Source organism: Elephas maximus, chromosome 13 (assembly GCF_024166365.1).
Source record: "Elephas maximus indicus isolate mEleMax1 chromosome 13, mEleMax1 primary haplotype, whole genome shotgun sequence".
Lineage (NCBI taxonomy): Eukaryota > Metazoa > Chordata > Mammalia > Proboscidea > Elephantidae > Elephas > Elephas maximus.
The window spans coordinates 76,319,907-76,336,360 of NC_064831.1; the positions used below are offsets into that span (position 1 = coordinate 76,319,907).

Genomic DNA, 16,454 nt, shown 5'->3' on the forward strand with positions numbered 1-16,454 from the left:
GGCTAACATGAGTCTCCTAGCGGCGCCCTCGGCCGGGTCTTCTGGAGGCGCAAGTCAGTCGGACACTGCTCCCTTCAAGCCTCTAAAAATACTTATATGTTCCCAACCGCAGGCCAGCCAAGCTCGGAACTGTCCACCCGGTTTCCCGCTTCCTCCTGCTCCTCCCCGGGGCGCTCTTTGGGGCCCTGATTCTCCTTGTGTGTGAGGAGGGAGTGGGGGGCAGCGGACTTGATCCGCACAGGGGCAGTGAGGCAGCCAGCCCGTCCTTCCGTGAGACTCTGGCCATCTTTTGGGGCTTTCACTGTCTCCAGCCGGTGGAGTTTTCACCTTCAGATCCCCACCTTCATATGCACCCCCTGCCCCAGGCTAGAGAAAGAACTACCATTTGCTCAGCATCCACTGTATGCCAGACATTTTATTTGTATATTTTACTTAATTCTCACATGAGAGATACAGACCATTGCCCCCGTTTTACAGACAGGGAAACAGAAGCCCAAAGAGGTGATGTGAGTTTTCAAAGACACAAGGAGTAGTAAAGGCCAAAGCAAATGAAGGAATCCTGCCTCACAGGCAGGGGCATCCTTCCTCCGCCCCCAACCTCAGCTGCTACCTTTCTGGAATTTGGATCTGGTTTGTTAACCCAGGCCAGGATAGTCCAGAGTCTTCCACCCTAGTGTCTCAAATCAGAACTTGGCACCCGTAGGTGTAGAAGCAGTCACAGAGGGGAGCTGCTCCTTCTGTTCTCACAATCAGCAGCAGGGTGGGGATGGGGTAGTTCCCCAGCCCTTCTGGGCACACCAGAGGCATTTCTATCTCCCCCAGCCCAGGCCCCGGGCCCCGGGGGAACCTGGCGAAGCTGCATATGGGCTAATAATCCACTTCTAGTTTTCAAGATCCAAGTCTGACCTGTATCATTATCAGGATAATTCAAGCAGGAGAAAATGAGATGCAGGGGCAGGCAGGGCTTGCTATTTTTACCCATAACCCCAATGGAGACCTGAGGGGATTCGAGAGCTAAAAAGAGGAACATTTCCAGGAAATGCCCCCTTTCTGTTCACTGCAAGGCATTTCTACCCAACGGAAACTCACGCAGGAAGCCACAGCTCTCCCAACTACCAGGCTGAGAGAGGTGCTTTTTCTTTAAATGACATTAATGTAATGTTTCTTTTTTTTTTTTTTCCGATGAAACCTCTATAAGAGACAACCCCCATTTAAAAAAGATTATGTCCACTGGGCCTGAGGTGAAATTAAAAAAAAAAAAAACGAGCTTTTTCAGAAGCCTGAGAGAGCCTGCACCCCTAGGCAGCCTGAGCCTTCAAAGATGGCACCTATAGGTTGAGATGGGTGGGTACAACCAGACTTGGGAGGTGCCAGGAATGGAGGTAATGGAGGGAACACGAGTCTGAAGCCACAATCTCCAGAAGGCAGAGGAGAGAGGTCTTTTTCAAAATAGACCCAAATTGAAAGTCTAAGACCAGCCTACCTGGTAAGGAGGCCATGGTGCCCAAACCCCCTTCCAACCTGCAATCTGTCTCCAGCCCTACAGGAGAGAGGCTGAGAAATGCCATCCTGTGCAGTGGTGCAGTGACACACAAAGAACCAGGGTTTGACCAGAGATAGAAGCTAGCAGCTCCCCTCATAAAACACCCTCCAATTCATGGGGGGAACAAAAACTAGGTTGCAAGGGAGGGGCTGAGGCTGACCAGTGAGGGGCTCCAGTGCCTGCGCAGATGGAAGCTGAAAGGAAGTTCTAATTAGCACAAAGCCGTCACCTTCCATTAATAGCTCACCACCGGCTCCTGGATGCTGCTGAAGGCAGCCAAGTTGGAATGTGTGAGGCTCACCTGTCCCCAGCTCATTAACAGAGCTCGGGTGAGAACAGGGCTCTCCTGGCTGAAGACCAGCCCAAACCAGCCCCCACCCCCCAAATCTAATCACAGGTCTGACTTCTGGACCCATCAGGAGAGAAAGTGTTCAATCCACCATGTCCCAGACACATGCTCAGCCTGCCCTCTTAGAAGGAGCTCCTTCGATACTTGAAATAATTTTTTTTTTAGTTCTAACATATGTTCCATTTATATGGAACTCTAGATCGGTAAAATTATGGTGGTGGGGGGAGGAACAGGGATTGACTAAGGAGAGGCAGGAGGGAACTTCTGGGGTGAGGCAAATGCTGTGTATCTTGATTTGGGTGCTGGTTACCTGGGTGTAATTGCATTTGTCTGAACCCATACAAGTATACACCTATGATCTGTTCATATATGTAAATGATACCTCTATTATATCTGCGTGTATAAATTATATCTCTATTAATATATGTCTATGTGAGTGTATGTGTATATCACACACATACACATACAAAGGTCTTGGCTCCTGACTGATTGCTCCACAGCCTGTGATCTTGATGATATGATGGTTCACACCCTTTTCAAGGGTCACTGTGGAGAAAAGGACCAGAGCAGATGGGGAAATGGGGCTGCACACATCTCACAAGCACACGGCCTTGGCTGGCCCGGTGGGGAGGGGGGCTGTCTGAATTGAATCAATTAGCTGCAGAAAACTTCAGAAAAGAAGTAAGGCCCTTCATAAAAACAAAGCCCACTCCTTAATCCCCAAAGGCAATCCTCTCCCCCATTCCCATGGCCATTCCTCAGTAAACAAAGAAATCCCTCCTTCCACATCCACACCTCAATATTCATTATGAGCTGACATTCGCTGCATTCCAGCCTCCCTGAGCGCCCTAATGACTGGAAACCCAAAGGCAGATGACTGAGGGCTTCGCTCTCTTTTCTTTCTCTCCAGTCGCCTCTCCCCTTCCTGGGACAGTCTGTCTTTCTTTCCTCCTCCTCTCTCTTCTTCTTTTCTTCAACTTAGCGAATAAGCAAACCCAAGGCAAGCAAATCAAGGCAAAGACATCACAACTCTACTTTGTTCATTTATTTTGACAAGTGCAGTTTAATTTTAATTATTTATGATAATACTTCATAGCAGACGAGTAAATGTGCCGGGGTATATTTGGTAACATTAATGAAGTCTGCCTAATAGGAGCCTTCACTCCAGCGCCACCCCCCACCCCCCCGCCTGGAAAGCTGCTTGCTGAAGTGGGATGAGACCACTGGCCTGTGATAGGGTTTGCCATTTTTTGTGAGGGTGGGGGTGAGGGACATAATGGGTTTGAGGATTAGTGAAAGGAAAATTAACCTGATTTCAGAGAAGAGGCAAAGACGAAAGCCCATAATTGTGTATCGATGCAGAATGTGTGTATTTAAACACCCAGCAAGCCCACGTTGTGATAAGGAGGCCCAGGTGTGCACACAGGCCACGGGCATATTTACACATGAATCTCAAATGTGCAAATCAGCAGAGGCCCAAAGAAATCAGGCTCTGGGCAATTAAAAATTGAAATAAAAATGGAAAAGGTGATACACAGAGTTCTGTATCTCTTCAAAGTACCTGTCTCCGACGTATGTGTGCCTCAAGTGGGCAAACATGGGGAAAAATGTGGAAGATAATAAAAAAGGCAGGGGATTTATTTAGCTGATGATTACATAGGAATGTTCCCTTCAACACACAATGAACCATGAAAGGCAGGTCTCAGTCAATGCCACATCATTTTAAATGGGGCTCTTTTTATAGTGTCCTCCACCATCCTTACCACATTGTTAATATAAGTGTATGCTTTGGTATATGGACCATATGCAAACAAGAATGGATATATTATATATATGAACATGCAGTCATTTGGTCCACGCACACATTTCATACAATCAAAATTTAAGTTAAAATTATTTACAATAATGATAGATTTAAGTCATAATGTAACTAATGCTTCATCTTTGAGAATGTAAAGAAATAGTTGGTCCTTTATTAAAAAAAAAAAAAAAAGTACCGTTAGGTTTCCTGTTTCTCATCTCTGCCTTGTCTGACTATATCCAGAGATATTCAGGGACATTTCAAGAGACAGAAGTGGGTTATCAGGATAGAGTCCAGGATTCTCCCAGAGTCTAAAAGCCCAGGTTTGGTCCAGGTCCTGGGGCAAGAATTATTAGCTTGGCCATTGCAGGTTTCTCCTGCTAGATGGTCGATGTGGGGAAAATGAGGCTCCTCCATTTTTACACCTACAACCAGGGTGCACCACAGGTTCAGAGAAAGGGGGTCCTTTCTTGGCACAGCCACATGTGTGAGAAGTCTGCTCCAGCCCCTAAATGCAGGTGCACATGAGAGGCTTCCCAACAACAACCCATCCTCCAAGCAGAGGGAAGTTTTGGCCACCAGTGTGGGGTCATCCACTGGAGGCACCTGACTCCCAGCCTTCTGGCCTAGCCCTAAGTTCCTCGAACACTTCTCCTTAAAGCCATGGCCTGCTTCTGGCGTGGGAAAGGCGGTTTGGAGCTTTTCACAACTCCAGTATCCCCTTGAACCAAAACCAATTAGCCTGGTCCAAGGTCCTGTCATTGAGGCCCTGGCCCTCTTTTCAAACCCCTGCGGCTCAATTGCGGTGAGGGGTCGGCCAGTGAATGCCCGGCCCACTTAAAGTGGTGCTTAAGCTGGACCAGGCTGGAAGGAAGGAGACAGTGCTATAGGAACTCAGCGGCCATTCTCAGAGCCAATGACCAAGGTTTTGTTCCAGCCACAGCTCCCACCCTGGCTCTATTTTTAAAAACTCTTCTCTCCTCTCCAGTTCCCAGCTGTCTGAGAAGAGATGAAAAGCTCTAGGAAGCCATGAGACACCCAAATTTGGCTGCTCTGGACAGAAAGGATGTCCCCAAGAGGAAGGAGTTCTAACAGTGACAGGGCACTCACTGGGCACTCAGTGTTTCCACGATGACCCTGCACACCAACCCATCTTATAAATGAGAAAACTAAGGCAGATAGCATATGTGACTTGCCCAAGATCACAGCACTTAAGAGTGAGGCAATTTGGGGGAAGCCTCCGGAACCCCACTCTCTGAGGAGAAGAGGGATAGAAGAGGGTGAGAATCTTTGGGCCAAGGCAAGGAAGGGGTCGGTACAAACTCCATGTGCCTCCACGATGGAAAGGGGCACATCCTTGAGGGAAGGAAAACTCATAAAAGAGCAGCGCCAGGACAAGCCCAGAGCCCCACGAAGGCGCTGTGCACACCATCCATTCTCCCCCCAGCCTGCCCTAGCTGAACTGACCCTAGGCAGGATGGGGTGGGAATAGGGACGAGGTGCCACAGCCTTCTTCCAACACCCTCCTCCACCTTCCCTCGCGTTCACATGCGTCCAAGAGGAGTGAAGACTCGCCCTCTGAGATGGGCAGCACTGCCAGGGCGCCCTGGCCGTCGCCATGGTGACGCGCATCCCACCCTAGGCCAGAGCTGATTGGTCACTCCATCCAGGCTGGCGGAAGGGGGAGCTAAAGTCAGGGCGGGATGGGGGACGGAGACACCCCGCCACACACACGCGCCAGAGATGCCAAAGGGGAAAGGGAGGCTATTAAAATGGCGCCGCGGCCTCCAAGGGGCCGCGTGCTGTGGGTGCGCACACTGGGCTGGCGAAATCCCGGCGGTTTTCTCGACCACGCCGCTTGGACTGGGCCTTGGAGGGCGCATAAATCCCGGGGGTCAGTCCCGGGGCTCCAGTCTGACCCCTCCCTGCCTGCTCCCTTCCTGGGCCTCTGTTCCGGCCCGCCACACCCCGCGGCACATTCGGGCCCGGCCAGCGCGGTGCCGCGGATTAGCAGTGAGCCCGCAGATCCGAGGGCGCGGGGCGGGCGCGTTTGGGGGTGTGAGGGCGGGGCGGGGCGGCGCCTCTAATCCGGGCGCTGCGTGTGCGAGCGGCCGGATCAGGGAATTAGCGCTGTAACTTCGGATTAGCAACGCTCGCTAAATGAGCGCCTAATTCCAACCCTTCATGCTTTTCAGCGTCGCGGCTGGGCCCGGGGAGGCCTCCTGGCCTCGCTCCCTTCGCTCCCTGGTCCCATGTCCCGGGAGGCCCGACTGTGGCCGGCCGAAGAGAGTTCTCTGACCAGCTTAGATCCGGTCGCGCTGCAGTCTGATTGTCAAGGGCTCTCACCGATGCCAGCTCTTCATTGGCCTGGGCAGAAGCCCTCCTGGTCCCACAGTCGTGCGGGGTTGGCGTCCGCGGACCAGACAGAAGGAAGCCCTCGATGCCTCACCCAGCACTGTGGCTGCCTGATTTCTGTCCACCCCACCCCCGCAATAGCTTGCTGTGCTATCTTTGCCGAACCCTGGGCTTTTCTGAGCCCGATATTTCTAGATGTAAAACGAAAGGGGTTGGATGAGGAGTATTTTTGAGATCCCAATCAATTCTGGCTTCCAAACTGCAGCTTCAGCGGCTGTCCCAGGCTCCCCCAAGCTTTTTGGATTGGGGGTGGGAAGGAGCAACTGCAAGCTGGAGGCAAAGATGAGGTCCAAATCTGGGGGAGCCAAATGGCCAGAGAAGGCTTGGGGGAGGGAGAGAAAAGCCTCTCTGGAGCACAGTAAGAAGACCCGACACAGAGGAAAGGGCTGAGAAGGCCCCAGGCCCAGCCGCCTCTTCCAGGCCTGGGCAAGCCAGAAGGGTCGATGGGACGAGGCACCAATTTTGAGCCTGTGCCTTGCACTAGGTAGTGTCCAGAAAAGGTTTGAACTTCGCTCTGTGGGGGAATTGGGGAGGGATGAATTTTGAGCCCAGCGCTCCGGGGAATTCATACCCTGAGGCCAAAATCGGGAGGGCTAGCTAGCCTCTCTTTGAGAGTTGTCTCTAGTGGGTGTGGGGTGAGGTCTTGGAGATTAGAATTCAAGTGCCCTTTGCCCACATCTGCGATCTTTCCCCAGATGGGGGAGGTTTGCATCAACGGATTTTAGTAGAAAGCAGAAAGAAAACCGCGCGTTCTCACCGGCGCAGGCTCTTGCTTCATCAGACCCCCCAACCCGGGATTCAGGCCTGTCCACACCGTTTAAACCCTGGTGTTTAGCACAACAACAAACCAACAACAAAAATCTCACTTGAACTGTGTAGACACAGCTGTAAGACTGCCAAGGCGCCCTTGCAAGATAGCGATGCATGTTGATGGTGGGCGGGGAAGAGTGAAGGCCTGGGCCTCAGTGCCTGCCCGTTGCCTGGGCTGTGCGCCTAGCAAGGCCGGGACCTCGAGGAGGAGAGGTAGGGAGCGCAGAGTGAGAGGGCTGGAAGAGCTGCTCCGGTTTCCTCCGAAATGAGGTCAAGACCAACGCACAGGCTCCCAGGTGCGCTGGGAAGGGAGAGGCACTGGGGGATGCTCTGGTGACCTCGCGGAACCCAGAGTAGGCTAGTCACCCCTCACCTCATGCCACGAAAAAGGGAGATTGGCCTTTAAAATTGGGGGCCGGTGGCGCACGCAGGAACAACAAAAACTCTCCACCCCGTGATTATCTCTGGGGAGGAGAACCGAGGATAGAGCTAAGAAGGAAGCTGACTTTCCCTGCTTCCTCTTTTGTTTTTTTTATTTTCAATAGATAATACATTCACGTGCTTCAAAATTCAAAAGGCCACATAGTGAAAATTCTCCCTCCACCAACCACCTCCCCAGAGCCAATGGGTTTCCCTTTCGTACTGTTGAATTTTTGCCTTGTACACATATAACCTATTGGCAAAATAATTTTGTTAAGCAATGAGCCCCCCCTCCCCAAAGGCTTGAAAGAATGAAGATGGAAAAAGATTTGTTACCACAAGGAGACTGAACAGGTTTTAAGTAGAGACTGGGAGAAGCCAGGCCTTATAAATAAGGGAGGGAGATGCTCTGGAGAATGAAGTGGGTGGAGATGGAACTAAGGCAACCTGGGCCCCAGCTGTGTGCTTCCGAGCTATGTGACCCTGGCTAAGTCACTCCAGGGCTCCAGATCTGAGTTTCCTCTTGTGCAAAAGAGAAAGGAGATGGGGAGGATCAGGCCAGGGTGGCGGTTCAAGTCCCTGTCCCCTTATCAATTAGAACACTGACACACCCACATACCTACAGAGCCCCCCAGGCCATCGGGTGTAGAACACACATGCCAATCCTTTCTTCCCTGCGGCATGGCAGGGTCCCGGTCTGGGTCTACAGCCATTCATGCCAGGAGCCCAGGTGGTTCCCCAAGCCGCGGGAGTCCCGAGCTTCAGGACAAGCCGCGGTGTCAGTGAGCAGAGTGACCTGGAGCCAGATGAGGACCTCAATCGGGACTCCACGCTGTGTGGGGCCGGGAACCCCATGCAGAGAGCTGGGGCGCGCCCCACTGCCCGGGCGCAGGAAGAGGGGCCGAAGCCTGAGTGGCTGGGTGTGCTGCACTGGGTTGCCATGGGAACGGAATGCAGATTTTTCCCCCAATTGCTTTTTTATTTGGTAGACATTGTAATACATCTTATGTGGCGACTTCGCTGTGCGGGAGGAGGGGGCACCGGGAGCCTGCCTGCACCTTAGCCACTCCGGGAAGTTGGGGAGGAGCGGGCTAGTGTGTCCGGCCAGGGCCAGAGCAGAGGAGGCGCAGAGCTGGGCTCTGTCCCTCCGCCCGCTGGCGCTTGGTTTGTATGCAGGGCAGAGTCGGCCCGTCGGGGAGGGAGGCCCCCGCCCCGGCCCCTTGCCATTGAGCGCACTCCCCGCCAGTTCTGCTCCGCTTCACGCTGCACACAGACCCCCCAACCGCACACAAAGGCAGCTGCCAGAGCCCGTGAAAAGTGATCAAATTATCAAGAACTTGACCTCACCGAGGGGCGAAGCTCCGGCAGCCCCCCAGCCGTATGCTAATGACTCTCAGGGACTGACTCGTCGAATAATTCGATAAAGGCAGCATTGTTAGCGGCGGGGCAACCCTCTGCCCCCCCCCCACTCTCCCACCCCCACCCCCTACCGGCCGCTGTCTCTCTCCCATCGTATTTGCATCCCAAAATCCCCGTTTGCAGCTCCTGGGGCAGATTGTTTCAGCCTGATTTATGGGGTGAAGGCGAAGGCTGGCGCCTTCCCCGCCAGCGACCCCTCTGCAACCTCCACCCCCTCCCTTCTCCCGGCTCGCTCCACTTTGGGGTTCCTGCTCTGGCGCTGGGGGGAGGTGGGGAAAGAGGAGGATCAGGGCGGGGAAGCTGGCAAGTTCCTTCAGGGTACGGAATGTGACCCGAGAGAGCGCCGAGGTCAGGTACCTGGTCCGGGCGCGGCCGCTCCGCGGGGCTGGAGTCCGCTGGGCCGGCGCTGGGCTCCTGGGCTCCTTTGGCTCGTGTGGGCCGGGGCGGCCGGCGGGGCGGGCGCTCGCATGCAGAAGTTGTGAGAGTCATTTCTACTTTCGGTTATCTAGCTTTATGACGGCTCTGTGGCACTCATACAGCTAGATAACCAAAGAGAGAAACGAGCCTCCTTCGCCACCGCCGCGCCATGGGCCCCACGTGCCGCTGCCCGCCGGGCGCAGGGGCCTGAGCGGCCGCCGCTCTCAGAGCCCCGGGCGCACGCGAAGAGCCAGAGGGGACCGACAGACACACAGACACACTGACTCCCACACCGAGGCGGGCAGCTCCAGCTCAGCTGCTTCCCTCCGTTCCTTCCCGGCTCCCCGCTCTGTGCACCCAGGCACCGGCTCCGGCTGCCCGCTCCGACGGCGGCCCCGGGCGCACGGAGGGCACCCGCGCGGTAAGCTTCTGCAGCCTCGGGCGCCCAAGCCGCCCCCAGCGCACTGGACCGCCAGCCCACCTCTCTCAGGCTAATCGCCCCGCGGGGAAGTGACGTCAGTCCAGGGCTCGGCCAATCATAGGTTCTCATTCAAATCCCAGCCCCCTTCCCGCGCTCCTCACCACCCAGCCTTACAATGGCCTCGGCGTTCACGGCTTCCCTGCCTCCGAGCGCAGGGGAGCGCCCCCGCTGCCCTCAGATGCGCCGGGGGCTGCGCGCCTAGGTGCGCAGCGTCTGCTTTTCCCCCTAAACCCCTCTGCCTTCCCTCAAGCCCAGGAAGCCAGGCAGCCACGGCGGACCATCAGAGTTAGGGAGCCAAGTGTGCTCCGGTGATGAGATTTGACCAGACGCGTTTTGGGGCATGGTGAAGGTTTCTCCAGCGCGGCCGAGTGAGGGCTTGGGAGGTCGAAAGCAGGAGCCCTTTCTCTTTTAACTTCCCTCCTCCTCTCCCCATGCCCAGCACCTTGCAATAGGCCCAGTCCACCCACTCCCGGAGGCTGGTGGTAGGGGGAGGAATGAAGTGTCCTGCTGCTTGCCCCGGGTTGGTGTGCACGGCAGCTCAAGTCCCGCCCATAGGGCCTGGCGTGCAAAGATTCCAAGAGCCATGCTACACTCGGGCCAGGCCCTGGGCCTCAGTACCAGGCTGCTGGGTGCCCCCTCCCTCACTGTTCCTAGGCACAGCTAGAAGGGTACAAATGATTGCGCCTTGTGTCTTTGGAGATGTCCTAGGTCAAAACTCGGTTGCTGGTTAGATTCGTGTTCTACCAACAAATGAAATCACAGAACCATGCCTGGACCTCCTCCAGTCCTCAGCACATACTTTGCCCACTCCATCCAAGTGATTGCTGCCAGAGAAAGGGGCTGTCACTCTGGAGGCCCTGAGTCATCCCTAGATGGAAGCTGGCAGGACTTGTGGCTCCATTCCAGCCTTGCAGATATGAGTGGCCGGTGGGCATCCCTTCTGGCTCACCCCAGCCATCACCACCTTCCTCCTTGCTGCTGTGGAAACCCTCCAGTCTGGGGCCCTGGGATTCACATTCACCCATCAGTCATCCCAGAGAGCAGAAGAATTAAATATGGAAAATAAAATATTCTGCTTCCAGGCAACCCCCCGAAAAACCTTCAGGCCAAGAGCCAGGAAGAGATTTCGTGGTGGAACAGGCTGGTGCATTCCCACTTCCAGAGGTCAATACTGGAATTTACTTCAACCAGAGACTCCATGGCTAGGGGCAGAGCTTCCAAACTGGCTGGGGTTGGGTGGGGTTGGGCAGAGGGTGCCCAGGTGGCTCTATTTTAATGGGGCCTGCTTGGGAAGCTTAGTGGCTATTAGCCAAGCAAAACCGCTCAGGATACGATCCAAAGAGAGTCGAAAATGAGTGGCTTGGGAAGGATTTCATTATTTCTCTAAATATCTCTTTCTCCCTTAGAAAAAACATCTCGATTTTGTCAAGCTCCTGATTTTGTTAAGCACCTGTTTTGCCACCACTTGTCTCGGGTTTGTTCTATTTTCATCCTTCTCCTAAACCCCATTTGCGCTGCCTCCAGCTCCCATCCCAGCCAAGCATTTACACATCTCCCTCCAAATCCCATTTCGCAAAGGCTTCCCTCTTTCCAGAAGGCGAGCAAGGGCCAGACCGAGCCGGGAAACACGGGGGAAATGGAGAGGCCCACAGCGGAGGGCTCAGGAAGGAACCTGATTTTGGGCCCGAGACAGTTAATTCCAAAGGATTTCCATAATTGGGAGGCGCCCCTCGCTTCCCCTCCTCCTGCAGCTCCAGTAACCCGCACCTTCTCTTCTTGGTGTGTGCGGGGGCGGCCTCCCAGCCCTAGTCCTTCTGGGCCACTCCGGAGTGGGAAGGGTGGGGCTGCGGAGGCCGGGAGGGGCGCCAAAGCCGGGTTCACCTGAGAGAGAAGGGGCCGAAGAAAGGGAGCGTGGGGAAAGAGAGCGAGGACCAAGCCCCTCTGAGTGTGATTTAAGCAGGATGCTGCGCAAAATGGCTCCTCAGCAAGGCTCACGGTAACACGGCGGCTGGCAAGGCGAGGGCGCGTGAGGGCTCTGGGAGAAAGAATTCAAAGCCCCGTTTGGATTCAGTTCAGATGCGGAGGAAGGTCGCTGTCACCAGGGCTGCATATCTGCTGCCCTTTTTGGAAAACCTAGTCCCTTCGTGGGCAGTGGGTGAGCAGGGCTAGGGTGAGGCTCCCCACCCTGCCTAGGCCCTTCGAGCTGCTGGGTTGGGTTGTCCTGGAATCAGCGACCCCTCACCTACAGCTTTGGCCACTGGGCATTGTAGACCTCCAGGGCTTAGGCAGCTGGGAGGAGATAGCTCTGCCGGTCAGTCGCAGGCTGCAGTCTCCGCAGGTCGAGTCTCAATATGCTTGCGTGGGTCCAGGACTCTCAGTTCCCATCCTCAGGCTGAGTGCCCTCTCCGTGGCTCTGCTGCTGAAGGCATCCGCATTTCCAGCGGCAGCAGCCCGGCCTGGGCCTCTGGTCTCCTGCTGGCGTTCAGCCTCCATGCTCAGATCAGACCGGGATCCGGGATGCTGTCCAAGTCGATGTGGGGCAGAGGCACAAGGTGTGGGCCAGACACTGCCCGCTGAAGGCGGCAGACCGATGCCAAGCCCGGGTGGGGAGAATCCGACCAGCCCTGGCTGTCACTGGGCCCTCTGCTGCCCCTCGGACTGGCTCTGAGCTCCATTGGCTTCGCCTCACTCCGAGCCCCTGACATTGGCCTTCAGGTCCCCGTGCAGGCCCTGGGTCACAGGAGAGCAGGCTCTGGGTTTGGCTGGGTGCTGGCGCTGAAGCCAAAGCTCCTGTGGCAGCCTCCGGGCCCTGGCCATGGTGCTGAGAAGCCTCCCACTGGGTGGCTCTCCCTGCCGCTTCACCTGCGTTTGGAACTTCCTCTGCTTCCTCCCCATCCCAAACCTGAGCTCCGAGCCCCTTTAGCTACCAGGGGAAGGGAACAGCCAGAGAGAGAGCTGGAGGGGGAGGGGGGGCAGGAGGCTCCTCCAAAGGGGGCCTCCCTTCTAGGTGCATCCATCCAGGGTCAGAGACTCCATTTTTTGTACTCAAACATCTACCCAGGGCCAGAGAAGCTTCTGGGTGGTGAAACCTCCATACCTGGATCTATAGAAGTATCTATTCGTGGTGCAACCACACATGTGCCTTATACCTGTTCCAGCCCATGAAACCTGTACAGCACTTGCCCATACACCCATCTAATGCGCAACCTAAGGAGCTTGCAGGTACCTTGCCCCTGCACACACACACGTACCCATTGGCAGGGATGCTCTGGCTATGGGAAATGGCTTTTGCCCAAGTTCCTGTTTCCCATTGGTGGTTACACAACTCAGTGCAGGGGCCCTGAGGATCCACAGGAGTGTGCTACCCATTCCAGAACACAGCTATTTAAAGGACTAAATGGAGAGAAGGGGCAATTCTGGCCCTAGACAATAGCCTTGTGAAGACACCCTGCATCCTGTGACCAGACTTGCCCTGATCCAGAGGCTTGAAGCCTGAGGCCAATGGAACTCCCCAGCTCCAGGCCAGGCAGACACAGCCGCCTGGTCTACCATTTGGCTTAGACCCAGAACTCCCTTCCCAAGTCCCTCTGGGCCTGACCCCTGGGCCTTAAAGAGGAGACAGCATCTCCATCCACAACCTAGGTTAAGTCCAGGTGCCCTTTCCCCATTGCCCCCTCCCTCTCTTGCTCCTTCCTGAGGTCGGAGCTTTGATTAAGCTGATCTCTCTATTGTCTGGAAGCTGGAAGGGCTGCCAGCCAGAGACCTAGCATTCGGCAAGCTCAGAAAGACACAGCTCCCTACTCCTATGGGGTTCCAGGTCCCCCCCCTCCACCTTCACATACTTATGGACAGCTGGGTTTTAGTGCCCTGTTCAGCTCCCACATGGAAGTCAAGGCCTAGCAGCCAGTGTGTGGGCTCCAGGGAGGTACATGCTGGGCAGGAACCTGGAAACACCCCTCTTGAGAAGCCTTGGCAGAGCAACACCCTCCCCTGGGGTCTCCAGCAGCTGGCTTTGCTATGAGAGGCTCCTGGGTGGGCCTTGCATGATACCCATCCCTGTCAGTGACCACCTAGCTTATCCTCTGGCCACAGTCCCTTGATTGAAGGCCAGACTCTCAAACTCTATCCACTTCCTCTCCTCGGTTGAAGAATCCACCTCCTCCAAGGTTATGGGGGCTCATAAAAGGGCTCCCTTTCAGCCCCAGCACCTCAATTTCTCCCCAGCCACAAAGACTATTTCTGAATGCATACGTGGCTTTTGTGATCTGACCCCAGAACCTCTCCCACCTTCTGCCACCTTCCTGCACTTGCTGGGGGGCCAGCCTGGACCCACCCCCCCAGGTTTCTCCTAGAGCAGCCCCTCACCACAGCCTCGACCTCCTCGGCTTCCTTCATTCGCCCCAGCTCGCTGGAGCCTGGGCTGGAGGAGCTGCATAGACACCCACAGACAGATCCAAGAGCCCTCTTCTGGGACAGGGGCCGGGCCAGGGCAGAAAAGATTTCCCAGCAACTTCCCATTTCAGAGGGAGGAAAACATGCCATAAATCTTGTCTAGAGGGGGTGTTGTGAATTGCATTATTTCTTAAAATATTTTTTTTTCAGGAAGCCACCTTCCAGGTTATTTTTTTTTGGTGGGGGAGGGGATGAGAAGAAATGGGAGCCAGGGACAGGGCAAGAGAAGGGGTGGCCCAGGGACTCCCCGGAATCTCACTTCGGAAGCATTCTCTCCTCTCCCACAACTTCCATCCGGGCCCCATGCCCCTCCCCTCCTCGCACACCCAAAGTCCCCACCTCTCAGAGCTTCCGACTGACCCGCGACCTTGGCGATTTGCCCGGGTTGATGGGTCAGGCCCCAGAGGCCAAGCCCTACCTCCTACCCGCAGTCCAAATGCACCCCCAGTCCCCGCCCTGGCGACAGGAAGCTCCAAGCCGCCCCAACTGCCCAAGGAGGCCGGGCAGGGATGCCCCAGCCCCCTCCCCCAGTGCAGTCCAGCTCCCTGACGTTGCCCTGGCCGAGGCCACCGCCCTCAAGCCTTAGCCTCCGCTCCCCAGCCTCCCCGAGACACAGCGGGCAGTGGCACTTACGGACCGGGAAGGGGCCCGGGACCTGGGAGGCAGCGGCGGGGGTGGGGCGGCTGCGCCGACCGAGGCTCCGTGGCTCGGGATCAGGAGCGTTCCCTGGCTCGGCCCGGCTCCAGTGGCTCTCCAGGCACCCCTGTCCCGGCGGGCGCACGACTGGGAGCGGGAGGCGGGCACGCAGCGGCGGCGCTAGGGTTCCTGGCGGCGCGCCGCCTCTCCCGGCTTTGAGCGGCTCCCAGCGCTGCCTTCTTAGGCGGGCACGGCCCGCAGTGACGTCAGCGCGGCTCCCCCCGCCCCCCAGCTCTCTTCTCACCCCGACCAGTGCGGAACTAAGCGCTGGGGAGGGGGCGGAGGCAGGCGGCTAAGGGCGCCGAGCCCTGCGCCTGGTCCTTCCTTCCCCCACCCGGCTTGCCTCCCAGCTTTTCCGGGGAGTCGCGGCGCCATTCGGCCGGCCCGGCACCCCCACCCCCTAGCGCCGTCAAGCTCGCCCAGAGCCACCCGGGAGGCGGTGGCGAGCAGAGGGTTGGAAGCCTCGCTGGCAGCTCCAGGCTCAGGGATCCGGGTTGCTCCGGGGAGAAATGGAAAGCTAAGGGAATGGGGCGGGGGAGTCTACTACACTCTGTTGAAAGGGGGCGTCTTATCTTTTCCTTTACGCTTGTGGTGGTTACTGTGAGTGTCTCCACGCTGGATTGGCCGTCCCAGGGTCCCCATGTGAGCTCGAAAAAGATCTTTTAGCTCGGGAAACGAGAGGACGCCTCCAGGCTGGGTCCTGCTTCTTCAGGATCCAGCAGCGCTCCCCCTTTCCCCTCTCTCCCGCCTTGGCTGTTCACCTGCAAACTCCGTGCGGGGCAGAATGCGCCCGGAGCCGCTGTCCAAATGCTGAACTCGAATTCCTCGAACGCCGGCTCCCGACGCTCTGCTCCCCAACGCTCCTCATTGCCTGCTAGGGCAGCGAAGAGGTCCTGGGCCGTACAGCGCCGAGCCCCGGAAAACTTTGGTGCTCCGGAATTATTTCAGAAAGCGCCAGGAGAGAAGGCGGGTGACCGTGGGGGAGGCTGGAGCAGGGGTTGCCCAGCCACGCCGAACCAGCGCGCCTTGGCCGCTCGCCCCAGGTACCTTCCGCCAGTGTGTCATTCTCCCGCCTCCACAGCAGGGGAGGTCCCTCCAGCTGAACTTGTCAGCGAGTGTCATCATCCATCAGAAGCCGGACAGACAGGCCAAGTTCACGAGCAACTCTGTTAACCCCTTGCAAACCGAGCGACGCCCACAGGAGGGAGACGCCTGGCCTGCCGAGTGCTCTCTCCGATTCCGGAGGCACAGGCTCCCAGAAGCTGAGGATGCCACGGCTCCTTTCTTCTTCCTAGCTTCTCTCCTTCCTCAACAACTCGAGGGAAGGGCTAGAAGAAGCAAGGAGTATTTAGACTCCCCTCGCTTCGTATTTTTTGACCATTTATTCCATCATTTTATTTATTCTCTCGGTCTCCACAACCTCTCTAGTTTCTCCTCTTCTTAGTTTGTTACCTGTGTGACTGACCGCTTTTCTAAACATCTTCCCCTCACCCATTTTCCAACTGCGTTCATTGTGGAAAAATCGGAAAGTTCAAAAATACACTAAATAAAATAATACCGGTCCTAACTTCTACACCTAGAGATTTGACTTAAGAAAAAAAAAAAAAAAAAGGAATACACGCATGGGAAAAATCTAAGATTGTTGGTTGTG

The 16,454-nt window shown here is 56.0% G+C and overlaps 1 protein-coding gene across 1 annotated transcript in view; it reads right to left on the reverse strand.

Annotated features, from left to right (window-relative positions):
- LOC126087849 (uncharacterized) overlaps positions 1-15,868 on the reverse strand; it is a 33,508-nt gene extending 17,640 nt beyond the window's left edge. Inside the window, exons 1-4 of the mRNA XM_049905701.1 lie at positions 15,851-15,868; positions 15,552-15,696; positions 15,138-15,320; positions 14,741-15,070 (exon numbers count right to left, since the gene is read on the reverse strand). Of these exons, the coding sequence (XP_049761658.1) occupies positions 14,741-15,070; positions 15,138-15,320; positions 15,552-15,696; positions 15,851-15,868 (676 nt within the window). The remainder of the gene's footprint in view (positions 1-14,740; positions 15,071-15,137; positions 15,321-15,551; positions 15,697-15,850) is intronic.
- Between the last annotated feature and the right edge of the window lie 586 nt (positions 15,869-16,454).